Source organism: Lolium perenne, chromosome 3 (assembly GCF_019359855.2).
Source record: "Lolium perenne isolate Kyuss_39 chromosome 3, Kyuss_2.0, whole genome shotgun sequence".
In the NCBI taxonomy this organism is placed as follows: domain Eukaryota; kingdom Viridiplantae; phylum Streptophyta; class Magnoliopsida; order Poales; family Poaceae; genus Lolium; species Lolium perenne.
The window spans coordinates 178,111,835-178,133,327 of NC_067246.2; the positions used below are offsets into that span (position 1 = coordinate 178,111,835).

At 45.8% G+C, this 21,493-nt stretch overlaps 1 protein-coding gene across 1 annotated transcript; it reads right to left on the minus strand.

Annotated features, from left to right (window-relative positions):
- Positions 1-12,755: 12,755 nt before the first annotated feature.
- On the minus strand, positions 12,756-13,604 carry LOC139838051 (3'-5' exonuclease-like). Its single transcript, XM_071827402.1, has 2 exons — positions 13,327-13,604; positions 12,756-13,224 (listed from the first exon to the last, which is right to left on the minus strand). Exons 1-2 carry the CDS (start codon positions 13,602-13,604, stop codon positions 12,756-12,758), a joined length of 747 nt encoding a protein of 248 aa, XP_071683503.1.
- Between the last annotated feature and the right edge of the window lie 7,889 nt (positions 13,605-21,493).

Consider the following 21,493-nt stretch of genomic DNA (forward strand, 5'->3'; position numbering starts at 1 on the left):
TGCCGATCATTCGTCAGTGGAGGTAAATTCTCCTCTTCATATTCTTATTGCGTTGTTTCCCTTGATCAATGCGACTGCCATTGTTCTCACTTATTTTACTTCGACAGATCCCCATAGCTCCCGAAGACTTGCAAGACCTGTCGAACGATACTTCTGAAGGAAGAGATTCTTCAGCCCCTATAGGATTTCATACTGAAGAAAGTGCAAGCCCAAAGGATGAACGCGATGATCCGATGAACTCTAAAGCTGACTTTATCGATCCTCCATCCCCAGCCAATGATATTAGCGACACAGCGGGGTCAATGCATGACGACGACGCTGATCATGCTGCCTTTGTTGATGCAGCTGTGGAGGAGGCCAAAGCTTCGCCTGTGAAGAGACCATCTGGCGGCTTTGCCGACGAAGATGATCTTTTTGATCTGTAAGTCCTTGCTTCCTTTCCCAGAATTTGTATTCTGTCCTTATCATTCACATTCTTTTCTTGACTTTTGCCAATTCTCTTTTTCGTAGTGACAAAGGTCTCATCGAGCCTCCGCCCAAGAAGGTCAAATCTAGCACTGTTCCGGTGAATCCTGCAGCTTCCGAGGCTTCGGCCCCTGCTGCAGCCCCCACGGCCCAGATATCGACTGCTTCTCCCTTTCCAAGGGGAAGGATATTCCTTCGGCAGCCGCAACTCCTTCTTCAGGGAAACCTATAAGTCTTTTTATGTTCCAACGCAAGCTCTCCTGAATGAACTATGGTTGATAATTCTTCATCTGATACATGTTTTTCCTTATTTCCTAAGGATTTGCGAGCTGTCATGTCGTCTTTAGAAACTTTCGCGTCCCAGTACACTTCCCTGGAATCTGACAAGGCCCAACTTCAAAAGGAGGTCCAGTCTTCTTCCTCGAAGTTGGAAGGCGCAATAAAAATAGCTGCCAAAGCTCGCCAAGAGATCGACTCCCTGAAGGAGGAGCTCGAGGGGCTGAAAAAGAGGCTGAAGGACGAAGAGGCATCCAGGATAATTGCTGAGGCTCGGACGATTGAAAAGGATGATCTTCTACGCCAATCTTCCTTAGCCTTGCTCAGTAATTCCTTTTCTACATTCTTGTTGAATATTGCCTTGCAGATTCAATCCTTTGCTAATGAACTCTTCTTATTTCGTTCTTCACAGAGGCTGCTGATATTCTTGTCGAGGCTCTGGACAAGTTGCCGAACAATTCTCCGGAAAACTCTCTGTCGATGACTCTTGCTTCTCACCAGCTCACGCAGGACCTCCTCCAGAAGGGCAAGGGAGCCATGGCACGGATGCACTCGATGATCTTCCCCAAGATTAGTCAAGAGAAGACTTTGGGGCAACTGATCGACGCTTTCGCCGTCAACACCAAGGAAGTCATCGAGGTATTCAAACGTACTTCACGTACCTATGGCGCCCTCCTAGCCTTCCAACTCATGATGGATCATGGCTTCAAGGCCAATATTGAAGAGATGTCTAAAGAGCTGCCGAAAGAGCAAGATGGGCAATTTGTCGACCTGGGTGTCTTTAAAACTTCGGCTCTTAAGTGTGCTCGCCAACTCCTTGAGCTGGTTTCAGCAAAGAAATCATCAGTTGGTCCAACTTTATCAAACCAGACCCAAGCCCCCTGATTCTTGTAATTTAGCTTGATTAAAACAATGTCCTGCCATAAGACTTGTGGTTGTAATAAATTCCATGCTGGCAATGTTGCCAGTGTACTCTTATTATGACATTTTTACTTGCACTCTCCCGATGGGAGTAACTTCCAGTGCAGAAGCTATACGATCCATCATGCTCTTTAACAATGTTTTGCAGGTTTCCCCTGTGCCTGCATTTGTCGATGATTCTTCGGGTGCTGTCTCTGAGAGTGATCGACTCCAACGGATGAAGGATCGGATCACACAGATGGAAAAGCATATGCGCAGTACTTATGCCTTGGCTGCTATTATCAAAAAGAAGAGCGAGCTTGCAGCTGACGTAGAGCGCTATGCTCTTACTGAATTGCATAGGGCCACAGAAAGCTTGAACTGTAAGCCCCCTTGTTCTCTTGCTCCTTGTTTTTCTACGAAATGCATCGTCTTATCTTCCCTTGTTTCTTTTGCTAGTCATAGCTCTGAACCCTGCTGAGGAGAACAAGCGGATTCACGAGCGTGTAAACGCATTGACTCAGCTATCCTCATCAGATGAAGTTTTCTGGAAAGTGCACTCGAAGGCTTCTGCTGTCGCGAAGTTCCAAGATCGGGTCCAGCAGGTCCATCGCTTCTTCGACAAGTGCTATAAAGGGCTGAGGGTAATATGGAAGACGATGTTCCCTTTGAACGCGGTCCCTCCCACGCTGTTGACTTTAATGTCAGAATTTAGTAACAGCAAGAAGATCTGAAACTTGGTTCGAGCTCAAGTTTTTGCAGGAGCTAGATTTACACTTGCCCTCATCCTTGTGCATTACCCTTCGACAAACCTGCTAGCAATTGCCAATGCGGTGGGTGATTTGGAGCCGTTGTACCCGAAGGTGGTACTGCCTGCCAATATAATTGTCGACAGGCTTGAAGAAAACTCGAAGGCATCCGAAGAGAAAGAAACTCTACAGAAATAATTCAGAGTCGTGCTCCTATTGTAAATAGAATACTTGGTTACTTATTACATCCGAGTGTTTGGATTATTAAGTTTAAACTATTTTAAACGGTAGGTGCATATATATGCACTTTTACCATGTTAATGCCGTAGGCAAATTTTTGAAGGAGCAAATCTTAATTACTCGCTTAAGCGTATGTGTGTTCGTTGGTCAGCAAATTATTTGAGTAATCAGCTCGTGTTGCGGGTCTTGCTAAACCCGTTGTATGTGCAACTTTGCTTTCAATCGATGCATGTCTTGACAGCAACTCCCGAATATATCGGTAGCACTAGCTCTGCCGATGACTCCGTCGTTCTTTGATACTTCCATAAGTAAAGTGCCGAACGTGGGTCGTTAATATACGTGTTTCTTGATCCTTGCTATTTGCGGCACTCTTTTAGGCATCTATAGCAAAGGAAAAGAGCTGGGTCCCCGTTGTTCTCGCATCTTTTAGCACTCGTAATTTCAGAGGCTTTTTTGAAGTGCAATCTTTGGACGTGTTCTTCATCGCACTAGTGTTCGCCGAAATATGCAAACAAGGTTCATGACGATGTGGTTCGGGTGTTCCGAATTACTGCAATGCTTTTAACGAAACAAAACTTAAGTTCTCATTAATAAAGTAAGCAAGGAACTAAGGGGCGAAAAAGAGCCCTGTTGAAAAGAAAGGAAAAACTAAATGCTATCCATCCGCTTAAGCAAGAGGAGGGTTCTTCTTATCTTCTAGCTTGTCCACCGCGTCAGCGATTTTGGAAGCGTCATTGATTTCGCCAGGAGTCTGGGCAGTGGTTGCCAGCGTTTTGTTTTCTTCTATGGCCGGTGTGCCATCGGCTGTCGAAGTTTTCACTATCGAAGCTTCTAGAGTAAGATTGGCTGGCTTCTTCTTCGTCTTCCTGACGTGTTCATCTTCCTTACTATCGTGTGCCGACGATTTTGAAGGGAGATCAACAGCTTCCTGCATGAGCCCAAACTTTGCAGCGATCCTCTGGAAATCGCGATCACAATTATCCGAGCGTGAAAAACTTCCATAGACTGTGATGTTTGTCCCGTTGTTTCCAGGCATTTTCAGCTTGAGGTATGCGTAGTGCGGCACAGCCATGAACTTGGCATAAGCTGATCGTCCGAGTATAGCGTAGTACTGTGATTCCCTTCCTGAAGTTGTCGGGTTTACCAAAGACAACGTTCAGAAAAACTTTGCCAATAGAGTACGCCGGTGAGGTGGGGAGGATCCCATGAAAACAGGTATCTGTCTCTTCTAGCATCCTCATTGTAATTCCCATACTTTTGATCGTGTCGAGGAATATCAGGTTTAGTCCGCTTCCACCATCCATGGAAACTTTGCTCATCTTAAATCCTCCAATTTGCGCCTCAACCACTAACGCAGCATGTCCTCGCTTCGGAATTGTCATCGGGTGATCTGCTCTGCTGAACGTAATGCTCTGAGATGACCAGTCAATATATTCAGGGATATTGGCCATGATACATTCCGCCAGGTTGATTTCTTGGGTGAGCTTCTTCATCTCCCTTCTCGAAACACCAGTTATGTGAATCATGCTCATCTGCCCACGTGGTGGTGGAAAGGATTCGTTGTTGTTGTGAGGCTGAACTTGCTGGACCTGGTGCTGAGGTGGAGGCGGTGGTGGTGGTGGTTGCTGCTGCTGAATGAGCTTCTGCATCTCGATGAACTGTCGACAATCTCCGAGCAAATGACTTGACTTCTTCTTATTGTCTTTAGAATCGATGTACGCATGCAAGTAACAAGGAGCGTTTATCTGCTCAGCGAAGGGTAACTCGGGGGTCCTCTGAGGTCGTGGTTTGTAGTTGCCGCGGTTCCTAGAATTGCTCCGATTGCCGTCCTGTCGATCATCTCGCATGTCATCATATCGATCATCTTGTCGATCGGAATATCGGGTGGCTACCAGGTTGTCGTCGTAACTGCGGTCTTTCCTTTTCTTGCGGCGATCCCTGCGACCACCCGAATCATTCTTCGGCTGATCGTCATCTTCGTCGTCGCTGCGTTGTCGTGGTCTCCGTACGTTGTCTTCGCCATCAGCCCAACTGTTGGCGATTTCCATTAACTTGGTTATGGTTTTCGGCTTCTTGCGCCCAAGTTCCTCTATGTAAGTTTCACGTCGGATGCCGTCGCTGAAGGCATCGATTGCTCTGTCGACGGAAACATCCTCGACAGCATTCAGGAGTTTGGTGAATCTTCCGATGTATGCGCGCATCGACTCCTTCTGCTTCTGCTGGCAATGCCGTAACTCCTCGATCCCAACAGGCCTCTTGTACGTCGCTTGGAAGTTAGCGACAAAAGCGTCCACCAGGTCGTCCCATGATTTGATGGATCCCTTCGGCAGACCTCTCAGCCAAGCCCGTGCCGAATCTTTCAGGTAAAGCTGCAAGCATTGCATCGCTGCTATCTGATTTCCTTTGTGTAGGATCACAGTTTGCAGGTAATCGTCTATCCATACCCTCGGCTCCTGCTGCCCGTCATACTTAACAGCGTCAGTAGGGGTAGGTTTGAACTTCTTGGGTGGCATTGTTTCACGGATCTTGTAGCACAAGCAGTCAGCCCCCTTAACTCGCCGTCGTATTCCTGGCTTTCCTCCGAGGCCTCGCTGTTGTCTTCCCCCCTCGCGGCTTGCCGTCGCCTGGCTCTGTCGATTCTGCTCTGGGTAATCTCATCTCGGGCATCCCTTGAGCGATGCTTTGAGCCGCTAGCTTGGAGCGTGGTCTTTTCCTTTCGTGGAACCAGGTTGTCCCCCAGGATTGCGAGGCTTTCCAGGGCGCCCCGATGAGCTTGAGCCATAGAACCTTTGGGTCGTTGGTTGATAAGGTATGCCGCGAGGTTGGCAGTTGCTCCCTCGACGGTTTTTGGCCTTAGCATTCCTGCAGTGTCCGTGGTCATGAAGGACTTTGACAAGTTTGATGTTATTTCCCTAGCGTCGTCTTCTGAAAGTCTGGATAGCCTTGGCCGGTGCTTCCCCACGCCTTGGCTGCTTCGTGAAGCGCTCCCTCGCGAGCCCCTTCGCCGTTCGCTTGATTGTTCTGCCGCAAGCAGACGTCTCTCGAGGGTGGCTTGCTCATTCGATAGCCGTTCCCGATTCTTCTCCAATATTGAGCGATAGGCATTGAGGGTTCCAACCGAGGTTCCGACGGGAAGCGGTGTGTTGTTAAGTACGGCTGCCCTGGCGGCTACCCATTCTTCCTCCGCGATGGTATAATCGCTATTATTGTTGCTAGCACCATTTTCGAAGCTACGTCGCCTGCTAGAGCGAGGGGTGTGATCTCCGCCTCCCCCGTTCCTTGTGTTCCTTGTGTTGTTGGCAGCATAGACTTGGTGGCACGCCGTTCTCCAGGTGACTTCTTTGGCAACGCTGTCGACACTGTCCTCTCCCGATGAATACTGGGCGCTGCAGATGAACGATGTGTCGCTCGATCCCAGCCCGTGCCTGGTGTCGCAGTTCAAGCAGTAGTACGAGGTCATCCCTGAAGGTGCGGGATTATCGGATCCCACTGACATCGAAGACGTCGACCGAGGGGTCGACGGCGAGGATGAGTTCGTCGAGTCCATCAGGCCAGCCGAAAGGTCGACTGATGACGACATGCTTGGCCCTGCGGCCAATGGTGGTGATTTCCTTGCTGATCTGGGGGCGTACGGTTCTAGCAGTCGAAGGACTCCTTCCGCGTTGACGTTGTAGTGGACGCTGCCGAACGTCATCTCCATGTTCCCTTATAGATCTGAAAAAGTCGAGCGAGAAGAGTCGCTGTGCGGGGTGAACTCATAGGAGCCGAATCGGACTTCCTAAGATTGGCGATGATGACGATGATGACGTCGACGAAGCTGCCGACGACATGACTGGATCTGCCGATGACGGATCTTGTGCCGACAGGGTTCCCACAGACGGCGCCAATTGTCGAGGGTACTCCTCGGCAATGCCCTCCGATTGGGGCTTAGGGTTGATGGAATCCTGTAGGGTGACACGAGACATCGGTTAACAGACAAGCGGGGAGAGCGATTTACCAAGGTTCGGGCCCCTCGATGAGGTAAAACCCTTACGTCCTGCCTGTCTGATCTTGATTATGAAAATATTGGGTTACAATAGGGTGCCGAAGGTTTCGGCTATGATCTCGTCGAGAGGCTAAGTGCTACGGCGACCTAGCTCTGGGCTTTTGGTGGCTAAAGTTGCTAAGATTTATTGTGTCCCTCGGCAGCCCCTCTCCTGGCCCTTATATAGAAGGCCAGGTCTCAAGAGATCTGTCCGGATACGACTAGGTTTACAAAAGACCTAGCTTTAAACTTTCCTTGTTCGGCTCCTCTTCGTCTTGTTCTTCAAGGAATCCTCTCCAGCGCCGTCCTAGTGGCCCACCTTGCCATCGGGTATCTTCATGGGCCTCCAGCGCCATCCTAGTGGCCCACCTTGCCATCGGGTATCTTCATGGGACTCGAGTTGGACCGTACATGATAGGAGGGTAATGCCCACGTCAATGCCTATAAGGATAATATGGATCAGTAAATGTACATTAACGTCTTCAATGCCCTGCACCTGCATGTGTCATTCTCGTGGTAACCATGACCGCCGGTGGCCCGGTGCTACCGCCGTCTACCCCTTAATTCATAGCAGGGGAAAGCTGCGCAGGCTAATCAAGCCGCTGTTTTCTTGGTCCCTGATGACATGACATGACTCGTCGATTTCAGATCTCTGCAAGCACTGGATAATCGGAGTGCTAGCTAGAGTACCAGTACTATGAGCCTGAATTTATCAGCAATAAAGCTCCTCACCGGTCCGCTTCAATATAAAGCTAGACTGCTCTGGCTCAATTAGTTTCATTTTGTTTTGCTGGTTACCTCGGGTCATTAAGTAGTTCTCATGGGGGACCTTAGCGAGTTAGCGGAAGCATGATGTATGTAGTACGTCAAGGAGAATAGGAGGAGATGAGTCCAATTAGAGGCGACGAGCCGAGCAGAGCAGCACATTACGGCAGACGGAAGAGGTCCAACACCTATGTGGACCTTTCTCTTCATTATGCGAAACTCTAAAAATGAACTACTTGCTATCACCACATTGCCCCCTCCTTCGCACAATCCAGGGGAGGCTGATCCACTCTCAAACGCCAGCCAACCTGTTGTCTGTCTATGGACCCTCAAGCCGACGCAGATAAGCTGCAGTTTCTGCGTGACCTGAAGAATTACATTCAGATAAACCTTCAGCCGGCGATCCCTATGTTTGTCACAGGAGATCTAACCTGATCGCGCAAGCCTTGAACAAGAATAGCAACCAGGTCAACCATGATATTTTCTACCAGACTACTTAACGGTCTATTAAGAGATTACAGGATGCCTAGATTGCTTAGCAGTTTTCTCTTTTTTCGATGGTTGATTTTTGTATCGACCCTCGTTAATCGTTGAATTGTAAACTTTGAATTTTCGTTTGATTAATAAAAGATTGTGTGCATCAACCGATGCAAAGACCGGGGCTCACCCCATTTAGAAAAAAAAGGCATACGATAGTGATCTTCGGGGCCTTCGTCAATGATTTGCAGCTAAAGGATCTGTACTTGCGTGGCCGGCGATACACTTGGAGCAGCAATGGTTCAACTTGATAGACTCCTGTTTAATGATGCTTCGAACAGCGCCTTCCCTAACTGTTCTATGCATTATATGCAAGCTTGACGGCAATAAGTAGTTTAAATTCGTTTCATTTTTGTTTTGTTGGTTAGTGGTTACCGTGGTCAATAAGTAGTTCTCACAGGGGACCTAAGGCGGAAGCATGATGTATGTGTGTATGCCAAGGAGAAATGGAGGAGATGAGTCCAATAGGGAGAGACGAGCAGAGCAGGACAGAACGGCAGAGGTCCAACCATGTATGAACATTTCTCTTCATTATGCACAACTCTAAAATTTTATAGGCGACTGCTTCCATAGACCCCCAAACCAACAATTGCATAAACGTACCATTATGCACGTGCTCCTTCCGCCGGCGCTAACGGGTCGGGCTAGGTTAGCCTCCGAAGATCCATATCGATTGTACCCGTGTACCCGTTGAAAGGGTATACGGTGTACCCTTGTACTCGTTGAAAGGGTATGTATGTTTCGGTGTATGTACGTGTCGGTGTATACGTCCGATGGATACTGCTTGGTGATCGTCTTCGGTTGTCACTTTCCATTCTCACGTACCTTGATCAGCTCGTCGCAGCCGCCAGCCCGGCGATCTCCGATCTAGATCTTCTCCGGTGAATACTGCTTGTCCGCCGATCGCGGCAAGGATCCGGCGTCCAACCTTGGCCCAACTCCACCCCTCCCCTCCCACGGCCGCCATTCATACCTAGGGTTTTGATCCCTCCGTCTTGTTGTAGCCGGTCGATCCCTCACCACCGCCATTTGCACGTACCCCGGTGAATCGTAGCAGGTCTGGCTGGTTACCTCGGCGATCTCCTATCCTTCCCGCATCCGGTGGATCGGTTGGCCGTCACCGCGGTGCGCACGATAATACGGCGGCGAACGTCTGAGTCATCCACCCTCCGCCTCCCCACGATCGACATATAGGTCGTTCCATTGCAAGGCAGAGCACCGCCGAGCCCAACTTCCCGTGGCTGCCCAGATTGCCACCGACGAACAGAAGAGGTTAGCCCCCGTGCCACACTGTTATTCTATTCTTATTCCATGTATACTTTATAGGATGTATTGTCGCATTTGTGCTTAGGGTTTAATTTGTTGTTCAAAATTTTACCAATTTTTCGTATATTTTTTGTTAATCAGCATTTCACAATGAATTCCAAGCCGAGTTTTTATGTTGATTAGGTCAGTGATGCTGGTTTTATTTGGACAGATGGACGGCTCTATGGCTTCTGGGATTGGCAATGAGAAAGCAACTACAGATGTTGATGACTCTACATGGGATGCTTTTGATATTTCATCTTCAGAAGATGAATATGAAATACCTTCGTCTGATGATGATGATAGCATTTTTGGTGATCCTGTATCTGAGTCTGATAATGTGAGTCACTCACATTTTCATATTTTATCAGTACAGTGTGCATGGGAATATTTTGTCCTTGAATTTTGCCTCCTTGTTGCAAATTTTGTAGATGGACATCGATGATGAAGACAGCATAAGAGAGACAGATGATGAACCCACTTCTGAAAATACGAGTGATGTATGTTTTCTTTTATCTTACTTGCCTTCTTCCAGGTGAAGATGAATATACATGTAATTTGCTATTTTCCTACAAATTGCGCAGGTTGTTGTAATCAGAAACAGTGAGCTTACCTACTATGGGGATTCTGATTTGGAAGACTTTGCTTATGAAGAGGATATTCCTGAGCAGTCGAAATCATTAGAAGGGGGGGTTTCACAGCTGTCAAAATCTGAATGCAAAAGCGAAGTAAGATTTTATTTTGATGCATTGCAATGCATAATAGAACAAATCAAAGTGTCTGTAACAATAACGCCATGTTTGTCATATTTGTTTAGGTGACAGGAAGTTCCCAGTTGGACCATACTAAGCAGGAAGATAATAAGGATCCATATGATATTGATGCTGAAATGAGCAGACAGCGAAAGTATGAGGCTGTAAGGGCCATGATCTTTGTTTCCGAAGAGGCTGCCTATTATTTCTACAACAAGTATGCCAAAGAACATGGTTTTAGCATTCGACGCGAGAAGAAAAAGGAACGCCTTGATGAATTAGGGACACCCACCATTCGGTATAGGCGGTTTCTTTGCTCCAGGGCTGGACAACGTGAAAGCAAGTACTTAGAAATGAAAGGCCGAACGTATAGGCACCGTCCTGAGTCTCGCTGCAACTGTGGTGCCCATTTCAGTGTCGTATAACAGAAAAAGGGTGTTTGGACTGTTCTGAGATTTGATGACAATCACAACCATAAGCCTGCTACAGCTGATCAAATCGCTTTTATGAGGTCTCATAGAAAGATCAAGGCTCATCAGAAATCTAGGATCATGTCACTGGGAGCTGCTGGGATGAGATTATTCAACATTATGAGGACATTTATCAGTGACAATGGAAAATACAGCAGGGTAGGATTTGTAAGAAAGGATCTTTACAACATGTCTTGCCGTGAAAAGAGGAAGATGCTTGCAAAGGGTGACGCCAACACAACCATTGGCATTATGGAGAAGAGGAAGCGAGATGATCCTGAATTCTATTTTGATTACAAGCTTGGTAAAGGTGGAAAATTGTTACACATTACGGTGTGATTCTCGGTCTCGGCGGGACTATGCCGACTTCGGTGACGTCTGGTGTTTGACAGCACGTACAAAACAAATCGGTATGCTATGCCGTTCATACCTTTTGTGGGAATAAACAATCACCGCCAGGACTCTTGTTTTTGCATGCGCCATTGTCTCGGACGAAAAGGAAGTAACATACAAGTGGTTGTTAGAAACATTCCCGAAAGCCATGTATCTTGAAGCCTAAAGGGATCATCACTGATGGGGACGCTGCAATGATCGCCGCTGTTGGTAAAGTCTTTCCAGGCGTGTGGTACCGTGTTTGTACGTGGCATATTGAGAAGAACATGAAGAAGCACATTGACTCCCTGGCTCACAATGAATTCCGGTCGCTGCTGTACTACACCACTTCAGAACAAGTATTCGAGGAGAGATGGAGGGCATTCGTCGAGAAGCACCAGACGGAATTAACCAAAGAATGGATGAAGAGGATGTATAGGAGGAAGAAGTTGTGGTCAGCCGCGTATCTAGCGAATGGATATTTCCTCGGAATGAAAAGCAACCAGAGGAGCGAGAGTTTGAACTCCACCCTACACACCCACCTTGACTTTGGGTGACAATGGTGGATATGGTTGTGCACTACGAGAATAACGATGGCCGTGTCCGGGAGGAAGAGGCCCGCCAGACACCATAGACTCTCGAGACGATGCCGGTTGCGGTTACTGTGTACAAGGATATAGAGATGTCTGCTGCCCGTAAATTCACCGCTACAAACTTCTACCTCGTTCAAGGGGAGCTGAAAAAGATTGGGGGCCTAGAGATTGTAGATCAACTTGGATGTCTTTGGTGGGTTAACAAGCTTCGTTGTGTCATGGATGAATAACCGTAAGTATTTGTTTTCGGTGAGTACGGACACGAAAGCAAAGAGGAAACAATAACGTGCAGCCGAAGGATGTATCGGAAAGGGCTACCTTGCAAGCACATCTTGTTTGTTTTGCATTTTGTGGGGTGCTCTGAAATTCCGAACTGTTGTGTTCTCCGAAGGTTCTCGAAGGATGCAAGGTATGGTTTGCCCTCGAGACGCGAGAGTGATTTGTACGGATGGGGATGGGAAGGGGTAGCTGAGCGGAGAAAGCATAGCGAGCTTACCCAAATTGGAGCAGAAGCTTTTGATGCAGCATTGCATGACCCAGAATCTTACAGCGAGCTTATGAAATGTATGAAAGGCATAATACAGGAGAAAAGGTGACCGAGAACAGACGTTCAACGGCTTACCATGAGGACGCACAAAACGGAGGAGATGCACCGGTAGTGGGTGATCTGATAAAGCTGAGACCAAAGGAGCACCTAAACAAAACAAGAAGTACTATAAGGACAAGGATACGAATCAACAGACGTCAAAACATGGCAGGATACTGTCACACGACGAGCGGAAGAAGGAGAGGTTGTGCACTGCTTGCAATCAACCAGGTCATAACAGAAACAACAAGATGAAGTGCAGGCTACATAAGGAGTGAGTATCTGATTCAGCCCTACTCTTAAATAGCTTGCACTAATCTTCTACTATTTTATGTGCCACTGACTTGTGTGTTATTTCATGCAATGCAGATATGAGGGACCATCGGAAGTATGAACAACACTACTTGATCGATTCACATTGTTGCACTTGTGTATTATTTGTTGTACAAACATTGGTCAGATTGTCAAAGGTCGAATTTTGATACTTGCAACACAACTAGGACAATTTTGTTCACGAATGACATAGAGCACAGCTTATGTCTTGCACACATTGCGAATACCATTACAGATCGTACCTGAGATCACCGTATGATACTTACAAAACAATATGGAGAATTTGTTCACAAATAACATAGAGCACAACTATGTCTTGGACACATCGCAAATATAATTACAGACTGCACAAACACACTAGTACTTGCCCCCTTGAGTCTTATCACTCTCAGGCTTGCTTCTGACGCTTGTTCATTGATGAAGATTCATCCTGATTTTTGCATCTGGGGCAGATGTGGTCTGATCTCTGGAGGTGAGCTTGTCCCTCGTTCACCGTGTAGATCTTGTTGTATATCTCATAACTGAGATAGCCGTCAATAGCTGCGTACTCGAGGTTCATCCAGGACAGTGGCTTGCATTCCCAGAAACCATGCCCTTCCTTCCGAAGCCGGTTGTACTTGAAGTCCTTCTTCATGTTGGCAAACTTGGGATCAATGAGCTTTGCTGCAAGATCAGCCATTCCAGCCTGCGGTTGACCATTAATCTTGAAAATGTCCTGGATGTCGATGTGTCTCTCTTCTGGAACAGGAAGACCGGCCGCACGAAGAACTTTTGTGTCATTTCTTTTATCAACACTTGTAAAAGTGTATTGCTTGTCCTTGAGAAAAGTCAGTAGGCGCGGACAATGATCCTTGCACCTTTGTCAAGAGCAGCACAAATAAATTCAACAAGTACTGTAATGAAAATGTAGGGACACTTTAAATTCAATGTAGGGACATAAATTTCAATGATCCTTGTACCTAATGTAGTGGAATACAAGAACGTGCTCCCTCATGGCGATTTGCATTACCGCCAACTTGTGTCCGCTAGAGTCATACTCGAGATCCAGACCAACGAACTTGAACCTGTCCTCGTCCTCGTCGAGCCAACCCTCGTACATACGAAGAATTCTATCAACAGTCGCCGCCTCATTGGTGTAGACGACGTCGATATATGTACTCCCGTGCGCAAGGATGCGGTACTTCTCCGTCGTGGACTTCTCGTCTCCGGCCACGACGGAGGAAGAGGCAGATGCCATGGACAGCGTGGGAGGAAGGGAGCACTGGGATGCGGTAGACGAACGGCCGGGGTTGGGACAGAACGGTGGAACTGCCACAGTATTGGGCGGATATAGGGGCGGGAGGCGAACATGCAGTTAGAGGTCTGGCGGCCCACATTGGCCCGTTACATGTCTGACGGCCAAATTCGAAAAATTCGACAATTCGAAAAATTCAAAAAAAGTTTTAACCAACGGATTATGTTCACAAAAACGTGTGACATATTGGGTAAAAAAACTGGATTTTTTTTCGAAGGTCGAAAAATCGACTAGCTTAGAAAAAGTGGTTTGATGTAACCCAAACGATTCCGTTTCTAAGAATGTGGATTTTTCGACCTTCGAGAAACGCTCCAAAAATTTTTGCACACACTCTCGTATCCATTCTAAGACGAAGTGTGAAGGTTTTTTCAATTTTTGAATTTCTGTGAAAATAAACAATTAAATTTCAGTTAAATTCGAGTTGAAAAAAAAAACAAAAGAAAACTAGAGAACCCTGACGGATGGGCCATGAGTGTTCCTTCCCCGCGTCCATGCTCCACGTTAATGGGCTTAGTAGAAACCGCGTTACATGTCTTTCGGCCTAGCTGATAAGTTTTTTAGTTTTGATTTGAATAAATCTGCAGCACATCTGGTTAAATTCAAAAAATTCAAAAAAAGTTTTAACCAACGGATTATGTTCACAAAAACGTGTGACATATTGGGTAAAAAAACTGGATTTTTTTTCGAAGGTCGAAAAATCGACTATCTTAGAAAAAGTGGTTTGATGTAACCCAAACGGTTCCGTTTCTCGATTTTTCGACCTTCGAGAAACGCTCCATAAATTTTTGCACACACTCTCGTATCCATTCTACGACGAAGTGTGAAGGTTTTTTCAGTTTTTGAATTTCCGTGAAAATAAACTATTAAATTTCAGTTAAATTCGAGTTGAAAAAAAACAGAAGAAAACTAGAGAACCCTGCTGGATGGGCCATGAGTATTCCTTCCCCACGTCCATGCTCCACGTTAATGGGCTTAGTACAAACCGCGTTACATGTCTTTCGGCCTAACTGATAAGTTTTTTAGTTTTGATTTCAATAAATCTGCAGCAAACCTGGTTAAATTCAAAAAATTCAAAAAAAGTTTTAACCAACGGATTATGTTCACAAAAACGTGTGACATATTGGGTAAAAAAAACTGGAATTTTTTTCGAAGGTCGAAAAATCGACTAGCTTACAAAAAGTGGTTTGATGTAACCCAAACGGTTCCGTTTCTAAGAATGTGGATTTTTCGACCTTCGAGAAACGCTCCAGAAATTTTTGCACACACTCTCGTATCCATTCTAAGACGAAGTGTGAAGGTTTTTTCATTTTTTGAATTTATGTGAAAATAAAGTATTAAATTTCAGTTAAATTCGAGTTGAAAAAAAAACAAAAGAAAACTAGAGAACCCTGCTGGATGGGCCATGAGTATTCCTTCCCTGCGTCCATGCTCCACGTTAATGGGCTTAGTACAAACCGGCCTATTATTACCTGTCCGGAATGTTAACCGAATATATCAGCAGCACATGTGCATTTAGGGTTGAAACAGAATTAACCAACGTATTATGTCCTAAAAAACGTGTGACACTAAAAATAGTCTGAATTACAAAAATTAGTTTTTACTACAAAACGCACGAAAGTTTTTGCTGAAATAAAAATAGTACAACCCGAATACAAAGATGAATTACAATTTCTCCTTTCATTCTATGAGGATTCATCCATATGCATATCTTATAATGTGATATCTTCAATCTCAAGCCTGATGCACAAATCCACGAACTCAATCTTCAGACATACTAATGAACCTATCACACGCTGAGCTGCTACACCGAACGCATTCCATCCATCTACAAACTCAATATGCTGCCCCTTGTAGATTGTATAAGCTCCAACCATTTGTCCATTAATAGATCTGCTATAAAAAATAGCAGCACCTTCTCTCGGCCTATAGTATCCACGTGCAACATCAAATGGAATGAGCAACAAAAAAGTAAAATATAAACAAAGAAAACGTTAACACTGTTTGTATGTTATGAACGAAACTTAAAAACAAGTGAAAAAGTTACTAACCAAACGAGTAAGAGAAGATTCATTCAACCTCGTCACAAAGAACTGAGGTACTTCAAAGAAATCGAGGAATTCGTTTTCCTCCACTTTATTTAGCTCTTTGAATATAGCCCATGTAATCGCATTCATCTCTCATGGAGTTAATGTCTAGCAAATTTGAGAAAATGGTTTTCTCAAAAGTAACTCTGCAGCACTCCAAAACCTCCCAACAATCTGAACAAACAAAAAAATAAAACAGAATGAACAATGAGAAATATGTGAAAACAATATCACAATAATAATTAGAAACAAAGAAACATGCCTGGTAACTGAACCCATGGTTTTTCGTCACGGTCAGCATTGAATACAACAACTTCAAACTTGGAAGTAGTTTCATCATATGTGAACTCCACAATGTCATTTTCATCCATAACATAAGAGTCTACAAAAGAACTCCAGAATGGTCCACAAAGGTAAGTTCTTGCTTCAGTCTTCTCCACATGGAAATGATAAACAGAACCATGATTGCGTTCAGCAACAACCCACGTATCTACTAAACTATGTAGCATCTCCCTAGCATGGCAAGGTACGGCCTGAAGAATTGAACACAAAAAACAATTTATTTAGAAAAGATCCAACAAACAAATGCAAATAGTACTAACGGTGGGGAAATAATGTATATCTAGCTTGTACTATGCAAAACATACATACAATTAGTTCTTCAAACAAATGCACCATCGCTACATCAAATGAAAATGCACGACGCTTGGACCGGAAGCAGTTAGTGTCAGGCTGGCCACAAATAAGACATCCTGCTTCTTCATCCATCTCTGACAAAAATAATATAACATATCAAACACATTCGAAACATTCCAATAACAGAAATCCAAAGAATTAAATCAATGTTCACAATGAACTACAAACTCCTCGCCGATGTCCTAGATTTCTGGTACTAACCCTAATAGATAGCTACCCTACATCATGCGGCGCGCGGCAGCAAGTCGTGGAGGGGGGCGTGCAGGATGTAGTGCAGGGGCTCAGAAAAGTACCACCGGGGCTACGACCAAAAGAAGAAGCGCCTCCGCTCTCGCTCTCGCTGTCGCCGTCGCCGTTCGCCGTCGCTCCTCGCCGCTCGGTGTCCCCGCTTCAACAATAACCGCATACAATCTCCGCACAAAAGCCTCGGGCTATAAAAATGGGCCAACAAAAACCGGGCACAACAGAAACAAAAGGCCCAACATGTGACTAATTCCAACTGACTACACGGTTATTTCATGTCAGAACCCTACGATACTTTGTGAAACCAATGCACCTTTAGTCAACAATATATAGGGCATATTTCATTTTGAACAAAAATAAGAGGTCTATTTTTTACAGACTATTTGTTTTGGGTTCACAAGTCTACCAATATGTGAATATTTTTTACTCATTTTTTACCCTAGATCTTAACCAAGCTACGTCTTTTGAACTAATAAACTAGAAAATGCAAGAAAGTTAAGACACCTGGCATTAAACATAGGGCCGACAGAGGATTTTCATTCCTTCTAAGTTTCTTACACAAGATTGAACAGCAAAGGGAAGAAAAAAACACTAAATCGGCGGCCTCTACATCTTGCTTGTCCCTCCAAGACATGCCACCCGGCTAATCCTCTTCGTCGGAGGACCACCATTTTCCGCCCTCTTCTTCGACCTTGGACTCCTGGAGCGCCTTGGCGAGCCCCGGTGTATCGGCTGGATCATCGTGAGCCCGCATCTGGGCCTGGTAACTCAGTTCCACATCTCCCAATATCACGTCCTCATCGTCGTCGGAGGACCACCATTTGTCGTCCTCCACTTCGGCCTTGGACTGCTGGAGCGCCTGGGTGAGGCCCGTTGTGTCGGCGGGGTTGTCGGGAGCCCGAATCTCCGGCGACCACCATTTGTCGAACTCCTGTTCGGCCTTGGACTGCTGGAGCGCCTGGGTGAAGCCCGGTGTGTCGGCGGGGTCGTCGGGAGCCCGAATCTCCGACTGGTAATTGAGATACGCAGTCCACCTCGGCTGCGGCTCGGGCTCCGGATCCGGTTGCGGCTCCGGCTTGGGAACGCGCAGATGAGGTGCAGGGCCGCGAATCGGAATTTGGTCCCGCGGCTCGCTTGTCGCTGGAGGTGGAAGGACGATCCCTTCGTTCCGGTGCGGCGGAAGAGCTGGAGGTGCCCGTGGTTCGCCGTACGGTGGTGGTAGGCGGCGTGGCGCGCCGCGAGGAAGAGGGACATAGCCGTGCGCCGCGAGCACGGTGTCCACGTCCTTGCCGGCCTAGAAGGACTGCCGCCCTATTTGATTGTACCTCCCGCCGGCGTACATACCGTACTGGTTGGCTAGCTCGTCGAGGCGCTCCATCTCGAACCGGGGCCTCCACAAGGCGCTGTCCTCCCCCCAGTCTGGGTTCGCCCGATCCCACGGCGTGAGGGCAGCTCGACGGCGGCGGATGTAGCCGCGCAGATCTTCGTCTTTTTCAGGGACCGGCGGGATGGCGTACCCGGCGGCGCTCACCCTCCAACCAGCTGGCAGGTGCCAGTACGGCGGAACGAGCAGCCGCGCCTCGGCCAAGATCGTCGCTTCGTCGGGGTTGAGGCTCTGAGGACGAGGGGCCGCACGGCGGATTTTAGCTCCGCGGGCGCTGCTCCCTCCGGCTTCGTGGTCGTTGAGGCCCATCGCTTGCTACGGCTAGCTAGGGTTTAGGTTATGGGCTAGCTAGGGTTTGGTGCGGGATGGCCTGATGTGCTCCACTGGATGGGATAAAATGGACTGTCGGTGAACCGAGTGAGTGGTGCTGCGGCCTTGTACGCGTGTTCGCTGTTGACGACCTGTTGACTGGGAGGCCACGCGTGTTCGCTATTATGATGCCACCGAATCCGTTCCCCTCCTGTTTAATGGCTCGCCGGTTGTGAAGCGACATATCTAGTTGGCACGCCACCGGTAAACCACGCGCAGGAGCCACTGGTTATCCACGCGCAGGCGCCACGGTAAATGCGTCGCCTAGGCTGCCGTGCAGCAAATTGGGTCGTCAGTTGCCCCAATGGACGGTCAGTAAATGCTATACATACGGACGTTTTACTTACGAAAACACTTTACGGACTCACGATGGAGCAACACACACGGAAGTCCATGAACAGAAAATAAGTTGAAGATAAAAAATCGATGACACAATGGTTCTTGAAAAACATAACAAAATATTTGGAGTATGAACTAAGTGTTCATATTTCAGAGCCTATCTACTACCATCTTGAATTCACCATCGACGACGCTTCGACCAAAAGTGAAGATGAATATGTCACTAACTCTCATATCGTGCAGTTTCACCAGTTGCTTCCAGTTCGATGTTATCATGGCACCTCCTTTGGCTTTGCCTTTCACCTTTGACTTGTCCATCACCATCTTAACTTTGAGGCGAGCCTTTCCTAATAATAAGACTTCTACTTCTGATGGCAGTTCAACATTAGGGATAATGTGGCTCATGGTGAATCTCTTCGAAAAGTACTGCATAAAAGAAATCAAACATATAAACAACAGTTACGGTGTAGAAAATAAATATAAATCTCTTGGTGTGTATTGTAATGTTTACCATTTTTGCTTTACCCTCCTGGACGTGTGATTTTTTTATGGTGCAGACATATATTGGTGCTTTCAGATTAGTTTTCTGAACATTACTTCTCAGATAATCAACTACAGTTCTCAGATAACGAAATTCTCCATCATCCATAGCTACTCGATTTGCATACTCAACAAACACCTCGAACTCATGCTCACACTTTATTCTAGGACCTGCGTAAGTATTAAATACATCAGGCCCAACAATAGAATCGCATGGAATACATAAATGGGAGGTAATTTCGGACCTCTTATATTCAGCTTTTTGTGCAACTTAAGAGCAGCACGAACATGACGAACACGAGCAAACGATGCCACCTAGTTGAATATAGAAAAGATGTAACACGTACAAATTTGAGTCCTAAGATGGTTAGGGCATCGATCACCGTCAGAGACTCAGAGAGAATAGGGCATCGGGCAATCGGAAGAGACGAGTTTGTACTTGACTAGATTAGATCTGATATTAAATATAGACAACACGAGATGAGTTGCGTATGACTTACATCATCTTCCATTGTAACTTCGCAGACGCCGCTCTTCCCGTCCAGGCTTCAATGAGAGACGATATGAGGTTAGATGAGGCGATTATATAGGTGGAAGTGGGCAAAAGGCGATCATAATCTTGTTACCTTAATTCGTGGGAGGGTCGATATCAACGTGACAAAGTTTGTTTCCCTAAATAATGTCGTTACCTTAATTCGTGGGAGGGTCGATATCAACGTGACAAAGTTTGTTTCCCTAAATAATGTCGTTACCTTAATTAGTGGGGAAGGTTGGGATTCGATAGTTTGGAGGCGTAGTCAATTACGGGGATCGATTATTAATGTTGTCCCCTTAATTAGTACAATCAAAGGTACACATTTTTGAATAATTGCCCGCTAATTCATGTTGTTACCTTAATTAGTACTACTCATGTCGTAATACTGCTGCAAATAGAAATTAATTTTCACACCTTATGCGCAGAGTAATCAAAGTAGCTCAAACAGATTCTCTTAGCGACGGCGTTTGATAGTCGGAATGAGAGGAGATGGACGGAGAGCAAGGTTATTTCACGGCGTTTTTTCATGGTTACAATGCATTATAATTTCAGTAAACTTAAAATTTGAACCACTACTGACATTCATGAATAATTTGAAAACAGTATGACATAAACGTCAAATAAAGTTTGCAACAAACATCAAAATGTCTCAAAGATGACTTCCAACTTGGACAAATAAGCTAATTGTAAAAATAATGTAATGCCTTTGTTGATTTCAGAGAATATCAACCAGAAGCTTGAGACCACCACCGCGGCTACCACGGAACCAGAACACAAACACGTTTTTAACTCTCATATTAGTCTTCTTCACAACCTCCATCCAGTTTGTTGTTATCATGGCACCTCCTTTGCCTTTTCCATTGACACGTGACTTGCTCATCACCATCTTAACTGTTGCAATTTTAGTATTCGATGAATAAACTTCTATTTCTGCTGGTAGTTGTGTATGCCTAGCAATGTGGTTTAGTGTGAATCCCCTCGAGAAGTACCGCATATAAGATTACAGTCAATTAGAGAATTCAATCAGCTATGTTAGGAAAGCGTGAAAATTTTGGTGTGTAATCCAGCGCTTACCATTTTTGCTTTATTCTTCACGACGTTTGATTTTTTGATCGTGCAGACATACGGTGGCTTTCTTGGCATGTGCTTGTCAACTAGCTGTTTCAATGTAGCAAATTGTGCATCATCCATTCTTACGCGATTGGCATACCTGCTGAAACCTTCAAAATCCTCACCCTCCTCACAGTTAGGACCTGCATACAAAATTATATACATAAACCAGAATATTACAATTTCCTTGGAAAACAAGAGTGTCCTAAATTTGTGTACCTCTTACGATATGCTTTTTGTTCTTCCTCACAGCAGCACCGCAACGCCGTGGGCTAACACGTTGTGCCACCTAGCAAAGTGTACAACACATATAACTGATGAGTTCTTGTGTGGAATACTCAAGCGTCCCGGATATAGAGATCTAACTAGTGGCGATTAGTGCAAATCTTTGTGATAAAATAAGGAGGGGACAATCGATTATTTACCCAAACGTTAATCTGCCCTGGATGATCTAACCATAGTTGTAGATTACACATTAAGGACATGGCGGCCTAAGGACATTATATATACTTGTGTTTATGATCTACCCGAA